This window comes from Phyllostomus hastatus, unplaced genomic scaffold (genome assembly GCF_019186645.2).
Source record: "Phyllostomus hastatus isolate PE091 unplaced genomic scaffold, TTU_PhHast_1.1 phas_scaffold_129, whole genome shotgun sequence".
Classification (NCBI taxonomy): Eukaryota; Metazoa; Chordata; class Mammalia; order Chiroptera; family Phyllostomidae; genus Phyllostomus; species Phyllostomus hastatus.
Window position 1 is genome coordinate 2,615,125 of NW_025334009.1, and position 12,875 is coordinate 2,627,999.

General features: G+C 59.7%; 1 protein-coding gene across 8 annotated transcripts in view; it reads left to right on the forward strand.

Moving 5' to 3' along the window:
* The window catches only part of ITPR1 (inositol 1,4,5-trisphosphate receptor type 1), a 195,667-nt gene that overhangs the window by 4,893 nt on the left and 177,899 nt on the right, over positions 1-12,875 (forward strand). For 7 of the 8 annotated variants that reach the window (XM_045856740.1, XM_045856741.1, XM_045856745.1 and 4 more), the window contains exon 1: positions 11,438-11,569. The exons of the other annotated variant lie outside the window; for it this stretch is intronic. In XM_045856740.1, the coding sequence (XP_045712696.1) occupies positions 11,538-11,569 (32 nt within the window). In that variant the 5' untranslated portion in view covers positions 11,438-11,537. Of the gene's footprint in view, positions 1-11,437; positions 11,570-12,875 lie in introns of those variants that run through there. 8 annotated transcript variants of the gene reach the window in all.

Here is a 12,875-nt window from a genome sequence, read left to right on the forward strand (position 1 = left end):
TGCATAGATTTTTAGAGAGAGAGGGAGTGAGCGAGAGCTAGAGAGAAACATCGAAACCTCTATCAAGCCTCCTGTACACGCCCTGACTGGGAATCGAACCAATGACCTTTGGGTGCACAGGATGATGCTCCAACCAGTCAAGCCACGTGGGCCCGGGGAGGCTCCTAAACATGGTGCGTTTGAGCAGAGCGCCGGAGGAGTGAGCAGTTAGTCCCGTGGACACCAGGGAAAGGGGCGTCCCGAAGGGAGCAGATGTGACCCCTTGGGGAGGGCCGAGGAGGCCAGGGTGGCCGCCGCTGAGGAAGAGTCCTGTCGTTCAGACGGGAGAGGGGGTCAAGGTCAAACAGTGCAGGTTTCCCCGAGGATTTCTCAGTGTGGGTCTCACCACCACCAAACTACGTACCCCGTCCTTTCTGAAGACACCGGTGAGGATGTCACCGTCACACTCCAGACTGCTAGACCCTCTGGGACTGTGAAGCCCATGGCTTCTTGAGATTGCAGTGGCTGCCGTCGGAGGGGAACCGTCTTTGGTAGGTGGGTGAGCCCGCAGCTGGTTGGGACAGCACGTTGTGAGCGCCTGCTGGTGGTCCTACGGGTTGATCCTCGCAAGCCTCCCGCAGCCCGCCCAGTCTTGGGGAGCCCCCCGAGGACGACTCAGATGCTGCCTAGCCCCGCCCTGGAGGGATATGAAGTTCAAGTTCAGTGGTTTCTGATAACCACGGTGGACCCCTTCCTGTGTGCACACATGTAACAAACATGCGCTGTTACTTACTGCGCATGATGTGCACGTTCGGTTGCAGGAGAACGTGAGGAAGTAAAGGGACGCCGCACCATAGAACCGCTCACCCCCTGACCCCGGCACCCACCGCGAGGGCTGCGGACCCCTCCCTCCATGCACACGTGTGAAACACCCTCCCTCTGCACGTGTGGAAGTCCTGCGTGTGTGTGCGCGCACAGTGCGTGCAGAGGGACTCCCACGGCACTTCCTGCTCAGCACCTCGGCTTTCACTTGAACGTTTTTCTGGTTAAGGAGTGCACATCTGCGTCTTCATTTTTCCAGAGGGGGCGCTGTACCTTCGATGGGACCGGGTGCATTCGAGCGGTGACATGCGTGGGGTCACGAGGGTGCAGCGAGGGTGCAGCAAGGGTGCCAGGCCCGGCCTCCAGGCCACCTTGTTCAGTTCTTACTGTGTGTTGTTTTTTTTTTTAAGAACTAAATGGAAGATAAAGCTCTATTCAGACGTCAGCTATCTTATTACGGGGATAAAGCCTAGCAATCACTCCTTTAAATATAGAATTTCTCGTCTGTTCTTCGGAGTAACCCAATGCCGCGCGCTGAGCCGGGTCAGGTGCACCCTCTGCTTGTTTGCGCTTGAACAGGCAGACACACTCGTGCGTCTGTTTTTGAGTACGTGTCTCTAGTATTGGAGTTCTTTTCTAAAAAGAAAACAATGCTATTATTCATCCCAAGAAAAAATCAAAACTTCAGTTGGAAAGGAGTCAAGTCTGTTCTCACTTCCCTGATACCCACATTTAAAAACACGTGTGATGTTGATACACATTTAACAGTTTGACTTGGGATCCCAATAAGGCTGGTACATGACAAATAATTGATGTCTTTTAACGAGCATGATTCCTGTTGCGCCTTTTTCCCCCCCTGTGCATGTTTCTGTCACTGCTGTTCTTACTGAAGAAATGGGGGGCTGTGTTCCCCCACAGTTCAGGCTCTGCTGCCCGCATCCATGTGGCGTCGCTGAGCACGTCCCTCTGGCCCTGTGTTCACTGTGGTTCGGTGGTCGGATGCAGAGGCGGAGGCTGGGTCAGGGTCTCTCTTGGGAGGAGGGGAGTGGAGGAAAGGGGGCCAGGTCTATTTTGTGACTTCACTCGGGGGCGTAGGATGGGTGACATGTCTGGGTGTATCTTCTTGTGACTCTAGTAGCCTTTGGTGCTCATTGCCTCCATCTGTCAGTCCACGCATGCTTGTAAAACTGTTTTTCCCTTCATGTAACAGCTCACAGGTGGCGGGCACAAGGCCCACGGGCGGAACCCGGCCTTCCACCTTGTTTTATCCGGCCTGGCACCTTGTTGCTACCCGCCGGCAGCGCCGAGCTCCTTGCCCCTAGTTAAGGAGCAGTGACATGTATACAGCCCTCAAATTACATTTGGCCCTTTGATGTGGCCCCCAGTGGAAATGAGTGTGACACCCCTGTGTTACCTGGGATCGTTTATGTAAGTTTTCTCCACTTAGTTTTTGGTTCACTGGGAGGTAGTTCATACACGACAGACAGGATCCGGCCTTGAATGTCTCTCTGTACTTGACTGGGTTTCAAAAATAAGGAATTGATTCTCCTCCACGAGCTCTGGAAGTGGTTCTCAACTGGGGGATGTTGGGCAATATCTGGGGACATTTTTGGCTGTCACATCTGGAGACAGGACGCTGACGGCACCCAGGGGTTAGAGGCCAGGTCTGCTGCTAACCGGCCTGCAGCATGGCCCACCCCCCAGCCCCCAGATTATCCAAAATGCCAGTCAGTGCCAGTTGTTGAGAAACCCAATGGATACTTTTTTTGTTTGTATCATTAGGGAGTCATGGATTTAAATATTTTTTATTAATATATTTTTAAGATTTGTTTATTTTTAGAGAGCGAAGGGAGGGAGAAAGAGAAACATCAATGTGCAGCTGCTGGGGGCTGTGCCTGCAACCCAGGTATGTGTCCTGACTGGGAATTGAACCTGCAATGCTTGGTTTGCAGCCCACGCTCGATCCACTGATTGAGTGTGGCCCTATGCAAGCCAGGGCAGATTTAAATATTTTATACATTTTGTATCCTTTGTGTAATTATCTCTATTGATGTTCCAGTTGTCCATTTTTGTTCAGCGAGAGAGAGAGACTATTTAAGTTGGGTCAAAGGACACCACCCTAGCAGTCGGCAGTGGCTTCCTTGCTCCATGACAGAACATTCCGGTCCATCTGTACTTCGCGTCCCTGACCTCTACCCAGCCTCTTCTCCGGGGCCCCTAGTTCTCTTCCGCGTGAACTGCTTGTTAGAGACCCCCGCTCAGGGCCGCACAGTGCTCTCGTCCCTCTCCCGTGGGTCGGAAGACAGAAGTTAGAGTGAAGAACGCTTCCCACCGGAACGTTTTCAATGGAAGCTTTTCCAAAAGGCGGTCGGCACATCCTTGCTCTTTTCGGAGGATTTCCGAACGCACACTTGAACCCTGCAGTGCGGTCTCCGTTTCAGCCACCGTTCGCTGGGGCGCAGACACAGCGCCCCCAGGTCCCCAGGAAGTTACTCGAGTTCCACATCCAGGTTTTTCGAACTGCGTGGCAGCCCAGGAAGAGGTGGTGACATCCGTTGAGTTGGCCTCGGTCAGTGGATTTTTTAAACGAAGTAGACTAGAATAGACAGCGGTGAAGCTTATTGCTCCCATACTTAAAAAGGACTGTGTACGTTGCAACCAACTTCCTCGTTCATTCTCTGTGTGTTGCACGTGTATGCACACACACATACATACGCACACACACACACATACACGCGCGCACAGTGAACCTTGGGTTATGCGTACGTTCCTGGGGGTTGCAGTCCCATGTTAAAGAAACATTGTCCTCCAGCTTTGTCACTCTGTGGTCCCCAGACGGGCATCACTGGCTTCATCTGGGAGCCTGTCGGCTGTGCAGATGGTCAGGCCCGCCCGGGCTCCTTGCGTCAGAAGCTGCGGTTTTAGCGTGATTGCCGGCAGGGCAGGTGAGGGGGCGGGGGTCACACACCTGTGGGCGTCCGAGAAGGCCTGCGCTGGAGGGTGCTCGCCTCTCTCTGTGCCTTTTCACGGCTCGTCTTATTTCCATGGTTCCTTTGCTGTCCATGGCTGGCTCTCCCCTGTGCAGCCTGACCTTTGCCCCCCGCCCCCCAGCAGTCCTCTCGTTTCCAGGTCAGTGCGAAGGTTCCATCAGCAGCCTGGGGTGGCAGGAGGCTCCCCCCGGCAGGCGCACTTTGGAGACGACTGTACTGGCTGCGCAGGCGGAGAGAGACCGAAAGCTCCAACTAACTCTCGGTGGGGCTGTGAAGTCGCAGAAGTACACCTGCTGGGGGACACTGGGAGGAAGTTGTGTTCTGTCCTGTTTTAGGACCTGCTGAGTCAGCAGGACTTCGGGCTGCTTTGTATGACGCCTCTCCTCAGAGAGCGGTGAGTGGGAGAAAAAAGTCTCACTGGTCTCCCAAGTTCCTCCGTGTCGTTTGCATTTCAGGAGGAGCTGTATCGGGGAAGTGACTGTGTTTTGCAAGAACAGCTTCAAAGCATCCCGTGCACATGCACACGTTTTCAGCAGAAAGAGCTGATCAACACGCAGACTTAGGGCCGTGCATTTATGTGCCTTGGAGGATGTGTGCGTTCCTGTTCCGCGTCCACGGCCTTCCGAGGGTCCTCCTTCCTGCCTGCTGTGCCCCTCCCCGCCCCCTCTCCGCCCACTTTGCCTAATCCCTCCATCTCCCGCCCAAATGCTGCCTCTTCTGGGAAGCTTTTCCTGATACTTGCAAATCTTGGGTCATTTGAAACTCTGTGACACTTTGTATCTGTTTTCCTCCTGGGCCTTTTTGATCTTTAATCCGGCAAGAGTGCCCGATACATTGTAAGTGCTCACAAAACATTTGTCAGCTGAAGTTATTTATCTACATGTTTCATTGGCCTTCAAAGGCTGGAGGCTGTTCTCGGAAGGATCTAATCTTTTTGTATCCGTCCCCTGATTAGCTCCTCCTTGAATTGGCCTGTTGCTTTGAAAAGCCCCTTTTGCTGGGGAGAGCCCCGTGGGGACCATGTAGACATGTGTGAAACGGTCCCTTTTGATAGCTTTGGAGACGTTGCTCTCTGGGGGCGTTGGGCTCAGGAGGCCGAGTGTTCACAGGGGGCGTGGGGCTGCAAATTAGGTAGTGAAACGAGCTGCTCTCGGGTCGCAACTGTCTGGGCCCCCCGACTGCAGGACGGCAGCTCCAGGACAGCGTCCCCTGACTCTCGGGTGCAGGCAAAGCAGGTGACATCTGTGCGCCTGTATCCTCTTCTGTGGAGCGGGTGTCGAAACGCCCGATCCGGGTCATTGCTGCCGAGTTGTACAGTGAGTGCTTGCGGAGGGTTAGCGAGCGAGACAGCCACATCCGTGCCCTGGATCGGCGGGGCACACCCCGTGGGGTGAGATGTTCCCCGGGGGGGGACACTTGGCTGTGTCTGGAGACGTGTCTGTTGTCACAACCGGGGGGGGGGGGGAGGGTGCTCCTGGCATCCCGTGGGTGGTGGAGGCCAGGGTTGCCGCTACACCTCCTTCAGCACCCAGGACATGACCCCACAGCTAAGGACGATGCGCCCCAAAATGTCAATAACCCTTAGGCCAAGAAACCCTGACCTAGAGTGATTTTTCCCGGACTTAGTGAGACTTTCTCTCTCCCCGAGGATGTTAACCTGACTTGCTTTGCTGGGTTCTTGTTGCATTTTGTTAGTTTTTGTGGTTCAGGCTGTGGGCGGAGGGGGCGTCTCCTCGGGCTGGGCTGACTTTCGCGTTGAACAGACGCCCTCCCTGCCGCTGGGCCCCCAGCACGGGGCCCGGGTGTCGGGAGCCCTGTGGTCTCCCTGTGGCCGCCAAGAAATCACTCAGTTTGTTTGCGTTCCTACCTATGAAATGGGGGACGGGGCCTAGACGGGCCCGGCCCATGCAACGTCCCGAGTCCTGGCTGCCGGCTCTGAGCTGCGGGCCAGCAGGCGCTCCCGTCGGCCTTGAGGGACAGGGGACAGGGCAGCTTTCCTGAGAAGTGACCGTGAGGATAACGTGCTGCTCCAGGACAGGGCATGCGGCGGACATGTTCGCAGAAAGGCCGGAGGTTTCTCTGTGTGTGTGTGTGTGTGTGTGTTTATCATCTCTGGCGTCTCCAGCGAGCCACGGCGCAGCCAGAGAGCGCGGGAGCAAGCGTCACAGCGACAACTGCCGTTTCTGAGGTCGTCCGAGAGGGGCCCCGCTTCAGGTCGAGCCTTCTGTGAGGGGGCCGTCCTCTGGGACTGGCTGAAAACGAAAGCAGAATGAGACTTTTCTGGGCTCCGGGAGAAGTGTGCCTGTTGCCGTGGAATAAATGATCCCTCGCTGGGGACAGGCTGCGTTTCTGAGGACCGTGTGATCGGCCGGCCCCCCCCCCCCAGGGGACGCGCAGGCTGGTCAGTGCGGGGCTCCGGCTCAGAACCCCGCCGCTCTGCTCGCCCTCCTCTCGCTAGGAAGATGACACCGTCCAGTCCTTGCTCAGAGGAAGTTCCAGCAGGAACCGTGCAGGCGCCTGGCAACCGAAGCCGAGACCTGGTGAGGGGAACTTTCCCCTTCTCGCGGGAGGCTGCGCCGGGAAGGCGGTGCGGGCTCTCCCTGCCGGATTTCCAGCCGTGTGACCATATATGTGCCTGGGCCAGGGCGTCTTAGGGAGGCTTGTGCGCCTCCGGAGGGAGCGGCCTTGGCCCCCAGCCAGGACATCCGTCCGGGGCCAGCAGCGGCGCTTCCTTTTTCTGGGCATTCTCTCGTTTTCCCTCCGAAAGGCCTTCTGCTTTGCCGCGCTCTGCCCGCGGGGCGCGGCCGGGCCTCAAAGGGAAGTGGCACCTCGGGTGCTGCTGGCCAGGGCCCCGGCCCTCAGGGCCTCGCCGCGTTTCTGGGGATCGGGGCCTCCTGGAGCCCCAGGTGCTTTTACATCTGTGCCCAGAAGCCCTTCTTCTCTTGGCTGCCTCACTTGAAAGGAAGCCCTTTGGTTTTAGTCTTTTAAAAATTCTTTTTAAGGCAAGCCACAGTACAGCCAGCACTGAAAAGCCCCGGGCAGGGGCCCTCCGTGTTTTCAGGAGGCGGAGGTGGTGTGGGTGCGCCAGGGAAGGACGGGGAGGGGGGGCTGATGGGTGTCCAAGGGCGATGTTTTCCAGCAGAAGAGTGACTTCCGGTGCTCTGGGGCCAAGGGGCAAAGCTTGGCGGCCGAAGGGCCACACAGTGGGGGCTGCATGGGGGCGATGTGGTCATCCCCTCTCGCCGGGCGGTGCTTTGCGTTTGGCCGGGAGCAGTGGGGAGAGCGCTCTGCTGGAGCCGGCAGTGGCCTGTCCAGGTGGGTGCATCCCACGCAGCGTCCCTTGTGTGTGTCCACGTGTCACGTGGACCTGCGGGTGGGTGCCGCCGGCCCTCCGGGGACTGGGAGAGGTTCGGGAGAGTGGCAGGGGAGGGGAGGAAACGCGGCAGGCTGGGGGGACGGCGGACGGGAATGCTTCCTGTCTGCTGCCCTGCTCCGTGCTGAGTACGCTGCCCCCCCCCCGCCGTCATTCTCCTCCTCTCGTTTCATCCTCAACGCGGGTTGCCGAGGGCAGCCCTCCCGCTGCAGATGGGGAAACTGAGGCCCAGAAAGGGGACGCGTCTTGGTCCAGGTCACGAACTCCCCATCCCACCCGGGACGCGGCAGACTGCTGACCCCGGCTGCCCCCTTCTCCGACCCGACCCCGTTCGCTCTCCCTTTCCCGTCGCCGCTCCGGCCCAGGCTCGAGTCTGCTTCCCGGACTCCGGGGCGTTGCTGCCTGAGGGCCTTCGCATACAGCTGCCTGCGCTGCCCAACACGCTCTTCCGCGGGGCGGCTCTGCGTGGCCGCCCCCGTCCTGCCTTTCAGGACCTAGCGTGCATGTCCCGACTTGTCCCCTCTGGCCAGCCAGGTTCCGGCCACGCGCCCGGTCGCCCAGTGTTAATCCTCCTCGCGGTGGTTATCAGTCTCTGGTTCGTCTGGCCCGTGCGATCTTCCCGGCGTGGTTCCGTCTCTCTGCCTTCACCGGGTTCCAGGCACCGTGAGAGGGGGAGCCTTCATTGTCTTCTGTGGGCCCACCACCCCCCGCCTGGAGTGGGGGCAGCACATGGTAGGTGCTCAATAAATGTGCTGACTGAAAAGGAGGGTTCCAGCTGGAAATCAGGGGCGATGCCCTCTGAAGGCCGCGGCTGTTCAGCGGGGTGGCGGGCATCCGAGTCCTGTCCTGTCCAGCGTCCCCCGCTGGCCCCGTGTCGGCCCTGGGCTCAGAGCCAGCGCCCGGCCGCAGGGGAGCGCATCACCGCGCGTCCCGGTCGGAGGGGCTCACAGTGGGCTCACCGGTCACCGAGGACCCCCAAGACCTTCTCTCCGTGTGACGCGAACAGCCGGCCGGCACTCACCGCGTTAGAAAGTAACGCTGGGAAACTGGGCAGAAGGCGTGAGGAGTAAAATAACCCGGCCGCACGTGGACGCAGGAACGTGTTTTTCAGCGTTCAGTAGCTGCTTTCCAAAGCACAAAACGGCGGTGAGAAGGGTGGCATGGCCGTACACGTCGCACGGTGCTGGAGGTCGGGCTTGACGGGACACGGCCGGGGCCGCGTCCCAGACCTACCTGTGCTCCGGTCCCTCGGGGCATCACTCGTCCTGTGGCCTCTGGAAGACCCCGCTGGGCACCCGCGGGACCGAGTGGAGGGAGAAGCAACGGTGCCTCGGCGTCGCTGGGAAACTGGTTTCGGCTTTGCAGACCCTCTGCGGGGGCCCCTGCCCCCCCCCCACAGTTGAGAGCCGGGGGCTTGTAGGTGGTTGGCAAGCATGGGGCAGCGGCGGCGTCTGACGGGGGCAGACAAGCCAGAGGCCGACGCGGCAGAACGCCGCTCAATGTCTCCCAGCCCGGGCATCGCGTCAGACCTTCCTGTTCAGAAATACCTGCACGGGGGCTCATTTAAGCTGCTCCTGCAAAAGAAAATTGCCTCCCAGCGAAAGCGCCTCCTCAGTTACAAAGGAACACCGAGAACCTGGAAGCCACGGTGCTTGTCTCGCGCTCATCTTTTTTTCCTTTTTAATTTTTTTATTCTCCCCGAGGACTTTTTTTCATTGCTTCTAGAGAGATGGAGGGGGGGGTATGGGGTGGCAGGGAGAGAGCACATCAACTGGCTGCCTTATAAGCGCTCCAGCCTGGATTGAACCCGCAGCCTGGGTCCTGTGTGTGCCGTGCCTGGGAACCCACCGGCAGCCTTTCAGTGTCCGGGGCGGCGCTCTGACCCAGCCACACCAGCCGGGGCATGTGCGTCCTTTTCGGGCCAGCAGGCGTCCCCCTAGCAGGCCCGACCTCCCAAGCTGGGAGGACTGCAGAAACCTAGAATGTGTGGGTTCCCCTCCGCATCTGAGAGTAGCAGCTTCAAGTGCAAGTTCCTTTCTAGCTTTCCCTCGGTAGCCCTCGCTTGGTTCTGCTGGTAGCTTTCGGCCTCGGGGGTGCCCTGTGATAGGGGGAGATGGCCCGCAGCCGCAGAAGGCAGAGGAGGCCCCGCTAGCCCCCACTTACCGGTGTAAGAAAGGTAAACGGGTGCCAGTCCAGGCCTCCGGGGGTGTTTTGCACGTGTCTTGGGTGATGTATGTGAAACGGTGAAAGTTAAGGTCATCGGACGCCAGCACAGGAGCGATGCCTGGGTGGATGGGGGCCGGCGTGGCTGGGTGCTCAGTTCCCAGCCCCAGTGCTGGGCAGTGTTGGTGCCCCCCAGACCCCCAGGACTGAACGTCAGACTCTGTAGTGCCCCAGGGCCGGCGGCTTCCTCTGAATTAAACCAAGGAGGCCGGCTTGCGTGTGTCCATGAGGTCTGCACGTCTGTGGTTCCGCCCATCAAGCGGACTGGCGGCGAGTCGGACTCCCGCCTCCCGTGTGCCCACCCGCCTGGAGGAGTGAGTGGCACCTCAGGTGACTTCGTGGTTAACGAAGGTGTTCTAATTTAGTCCCATTTCAGGAACTGCTAACTTTTTACATTCCGAATTGCGTGTAGGCGACAGTGGAGATTTTTCTCTTTTTTGCAAAATGAATATAATGCAATTAGTTAAGTGTGTGCGGGAGAAAGAGATGGAAAAAAATTACAAGTGCGTTTTCTGCCACAAAGCTTTTAGAACAGGAAAAAAAAATATTCCAGGGCTTATCTTGAGCTGCTTAAAACGAAGCGAACATGTTTCTTTTTTCAGCGAGGCTGTGCTTTCGCCTGTCTTAACACCAACGTGGAAGAGGTTCTAAATATTGAATTACCATCCCTTTGAAGAGGTTCCGCCCCCAGCAGGGGCCTGGTGTGGTAGGCGAAGTGGGGGGCGGGGAGTGGAGCTGGCCCCGGCTGTGGGGTCTAGTGACCCCGGGGGCCGTCGGGCAGGAACCACCAGCCGCCTCGTGAGCCGAGGTAGGATTAAGCATCTGCGGGACCTTGTGCATTGTTCGAGCGCATCCTCGCAGCGCTGAGGAGACGGGGCGTGTGTTATCAGAAGAATCACAAGTCACGAGCAGAAGTGAAAGCACACTTCGAAGAAGAAAAGTGAAATCTCACTTTCACTTGAAAACACAAGCAGGAACCACTCCGTGAGGGCCAGGCACGGTGGGGGTGAATGCCTTGGGCAGCCTGTGTGCCTCACCCCCCTCGGCACCCCGACACAGGGAGGGGGGTTCCCCCCCCGCACCCCGCGACCCTTTGCCCCACATTTCGGGGGTATGAGGCAGCTGAACAAAGTTCAGAGGAGTTACGCAGTTTGCTTCCCGACACGCAGCTGATAGCTGGTGAACCGGGCATGTGAACCCAGGCCTTCCAAGTCTATTTCTAGCCTACTTGGAGACACAGAGGGGGTGAGCGGGGGGGGGGGACTTCTTCCCAGGGATGGAAGTTAGGAACTGTTCTGGGGTCCAGCATTTCCCGCAGAAATCTGTTGGAAAGAGCCGGCGGGTCTGTGTCTCGGCTCTGCTCTGCCTTCCATCTGATGGTGCGAGCTGGGCTTCAGTCCCGTGTGGGGAGACCCACGAAGCAGGTCAGGTTCTTCTGGGCGACCGGTGGGGCGGGGCGACCCTGTGGTCACACCGAGCCCAGACGTGGCCGCTCATCTGGACTGGAGGCTGGGGGGCCCCGGAAGAGCTGTGTCGCCTGCTCTCTGGGCCTCACAGTCTAGGGGTGCAGGCGGGTAACTGAGCAGCTTCAGGACGGGGTTGTGGGGGCACTGGGGAGAGAAGTGCCCGGGACGTGGCTGCCAGATCTGGGGAATCTGGGAGGGCTCCCTGGAGGCTGTGATATCATATGGGGACTCCGGGGGTGTCGAGTTACCCCCACCAGTGGTGGTGGTGGTGGCGGGGGGAGCAGGGTCAGGCGAGTGAGTGGTGGGCACCTGGAGAAAGCTTGTGGAGGCTAGAGTGTGGACGGTGGGCGGGGAGGGTGTGGGGAGGGAGGAGGGGCCAGGGGCAGAGAGACCAGGTCACGGAGAGCCCCAGAAAGATTTGGGGAGCTCTTGAGGGGAGGGGCGTGCTCGGGCTCCCAGGAGGCCTTGCAGGCTGCCTGTGGGAACAGGCTGGGGGAGGGCCAGAGGCAGCCGGGCGGCTGGGGAGGCTTGCTGCGGCCCCACCGAGCGAGGGCGCTGGCAGGGATCCGGCTGGAGGCAGAGCCGTTAAAAAGCACCGGAGGAGTCGAGTGGAACTGAACGTGGCATTTTACTGATCAGGCGTCCTCCTTCCCGTCTTGCCTGAACCTCTCCCGAGCACCTGCCATGGACCAGGAGCTGGTGATGGGGGTGCAATGGTATGCCACACAGACTCCGAGGCAGGCTGGCCTGGAGTCGGGACGGGCGGTCGGGCGTGGGCTGGCAGGAGCAGCACGGGCAGTGGCCCCGGGGCAGGGGTGAGGGGGGTGAGCCCTGGAGGCGCCCTGGGCGTTGCATTGCGTTGTGGGGGTACAGGGAGCGGGCACGGAGAAGCAGGAGCAGGCTGGGCAGGCAGGGGAGTTCTTTCTGGGGCGCGGAGAGGCCGCGGACATCCAGGGGCCGCATCCCTGCAGCTGCTGCTGGCCGGGAGATGCAGATTTGGGAATCTTGATCACGGAGAGAAGGCTCCGGAGCCAGCAGAGAGGAGGTGGTGAGCGGGAGGGTGTAGCGCGGCACAGAGCATCGCAGAATCCGGGAGCGCAGCGTTGGGGCCGCCGCCTCTGGTTCTGCTCTCCGAGGAGGAGATCTCGGAGTTCGTGTTTTATCTCTGCCGTCCTTAAGGATAGAAGCAGGTCACTTGGGGTTGGGGTTGGGGACGGGGGCCTGCCTCCGAGCCCGGGGGTGGCGTGAGGCTCCACTGGGCCACCACAGCCTCTGCCCTGTCCCCCTGTCTGTCCTGTCCAGCCACCTAGAGAATCCTCTTGTGAGAGGCACCTCAGCCCCGCAGAGCGAGGCATCTGCAGGTTGCGCGCTCTCTCCGGCCGGTACTTGGCTGCGTGCTCCATCAGCAGGATCCTGCGGAACCTCCTGCCCACCTGCTAGGGAGCGCGTCGTATCACCCCTGTATTATGGGTGCAGCAAGCGAGGTGCGGGGACCTTACGGACCTGGCCTGTGGCCCTCCAGGGTCGAGGGGACTGGGCTGGCTTGTAGCCTTGGTGCTCTGGCCCCGGTGGGGGGCGGAGTGAGCGCTCCTGGGGCCAGGCCAGGTCAGGAACAGCGAGGGCGGTGATGCTTTGCAAGCAAGCCAAGGCGTACGGAGAAGTCAGAGCGCCTCGCGGTGTTCAGAGGCGTTTGAGCGTCAGAGAAGCAGAAATTCTGGGGGGCGGGGGCGGTCCTTGTGGGGCGGGGGAGTCCGAGGAGACCACACAGTGTGTCTCCTCACCCAGCTCTCTGAACCCGGAGCTGACCCCAATGCCCGGGGCTCACCGCAAAGCCGAGACCAGCTGTAGGAGACGTGGGGGGGTCCCCTCATGGGCCAAGGGTTACACGTGGTGCCTGGCTCCAGCCCTCGGCACGCCCTGCGTGTTGGGAAAGGCCCAAGGGCCCTGCTGCTGGGAGAGAGCGTGGCCTTGCTCCACAGGTGAGGCCAGAGGGGTAACTACGCTCCCCGGAGCCAATGGGCC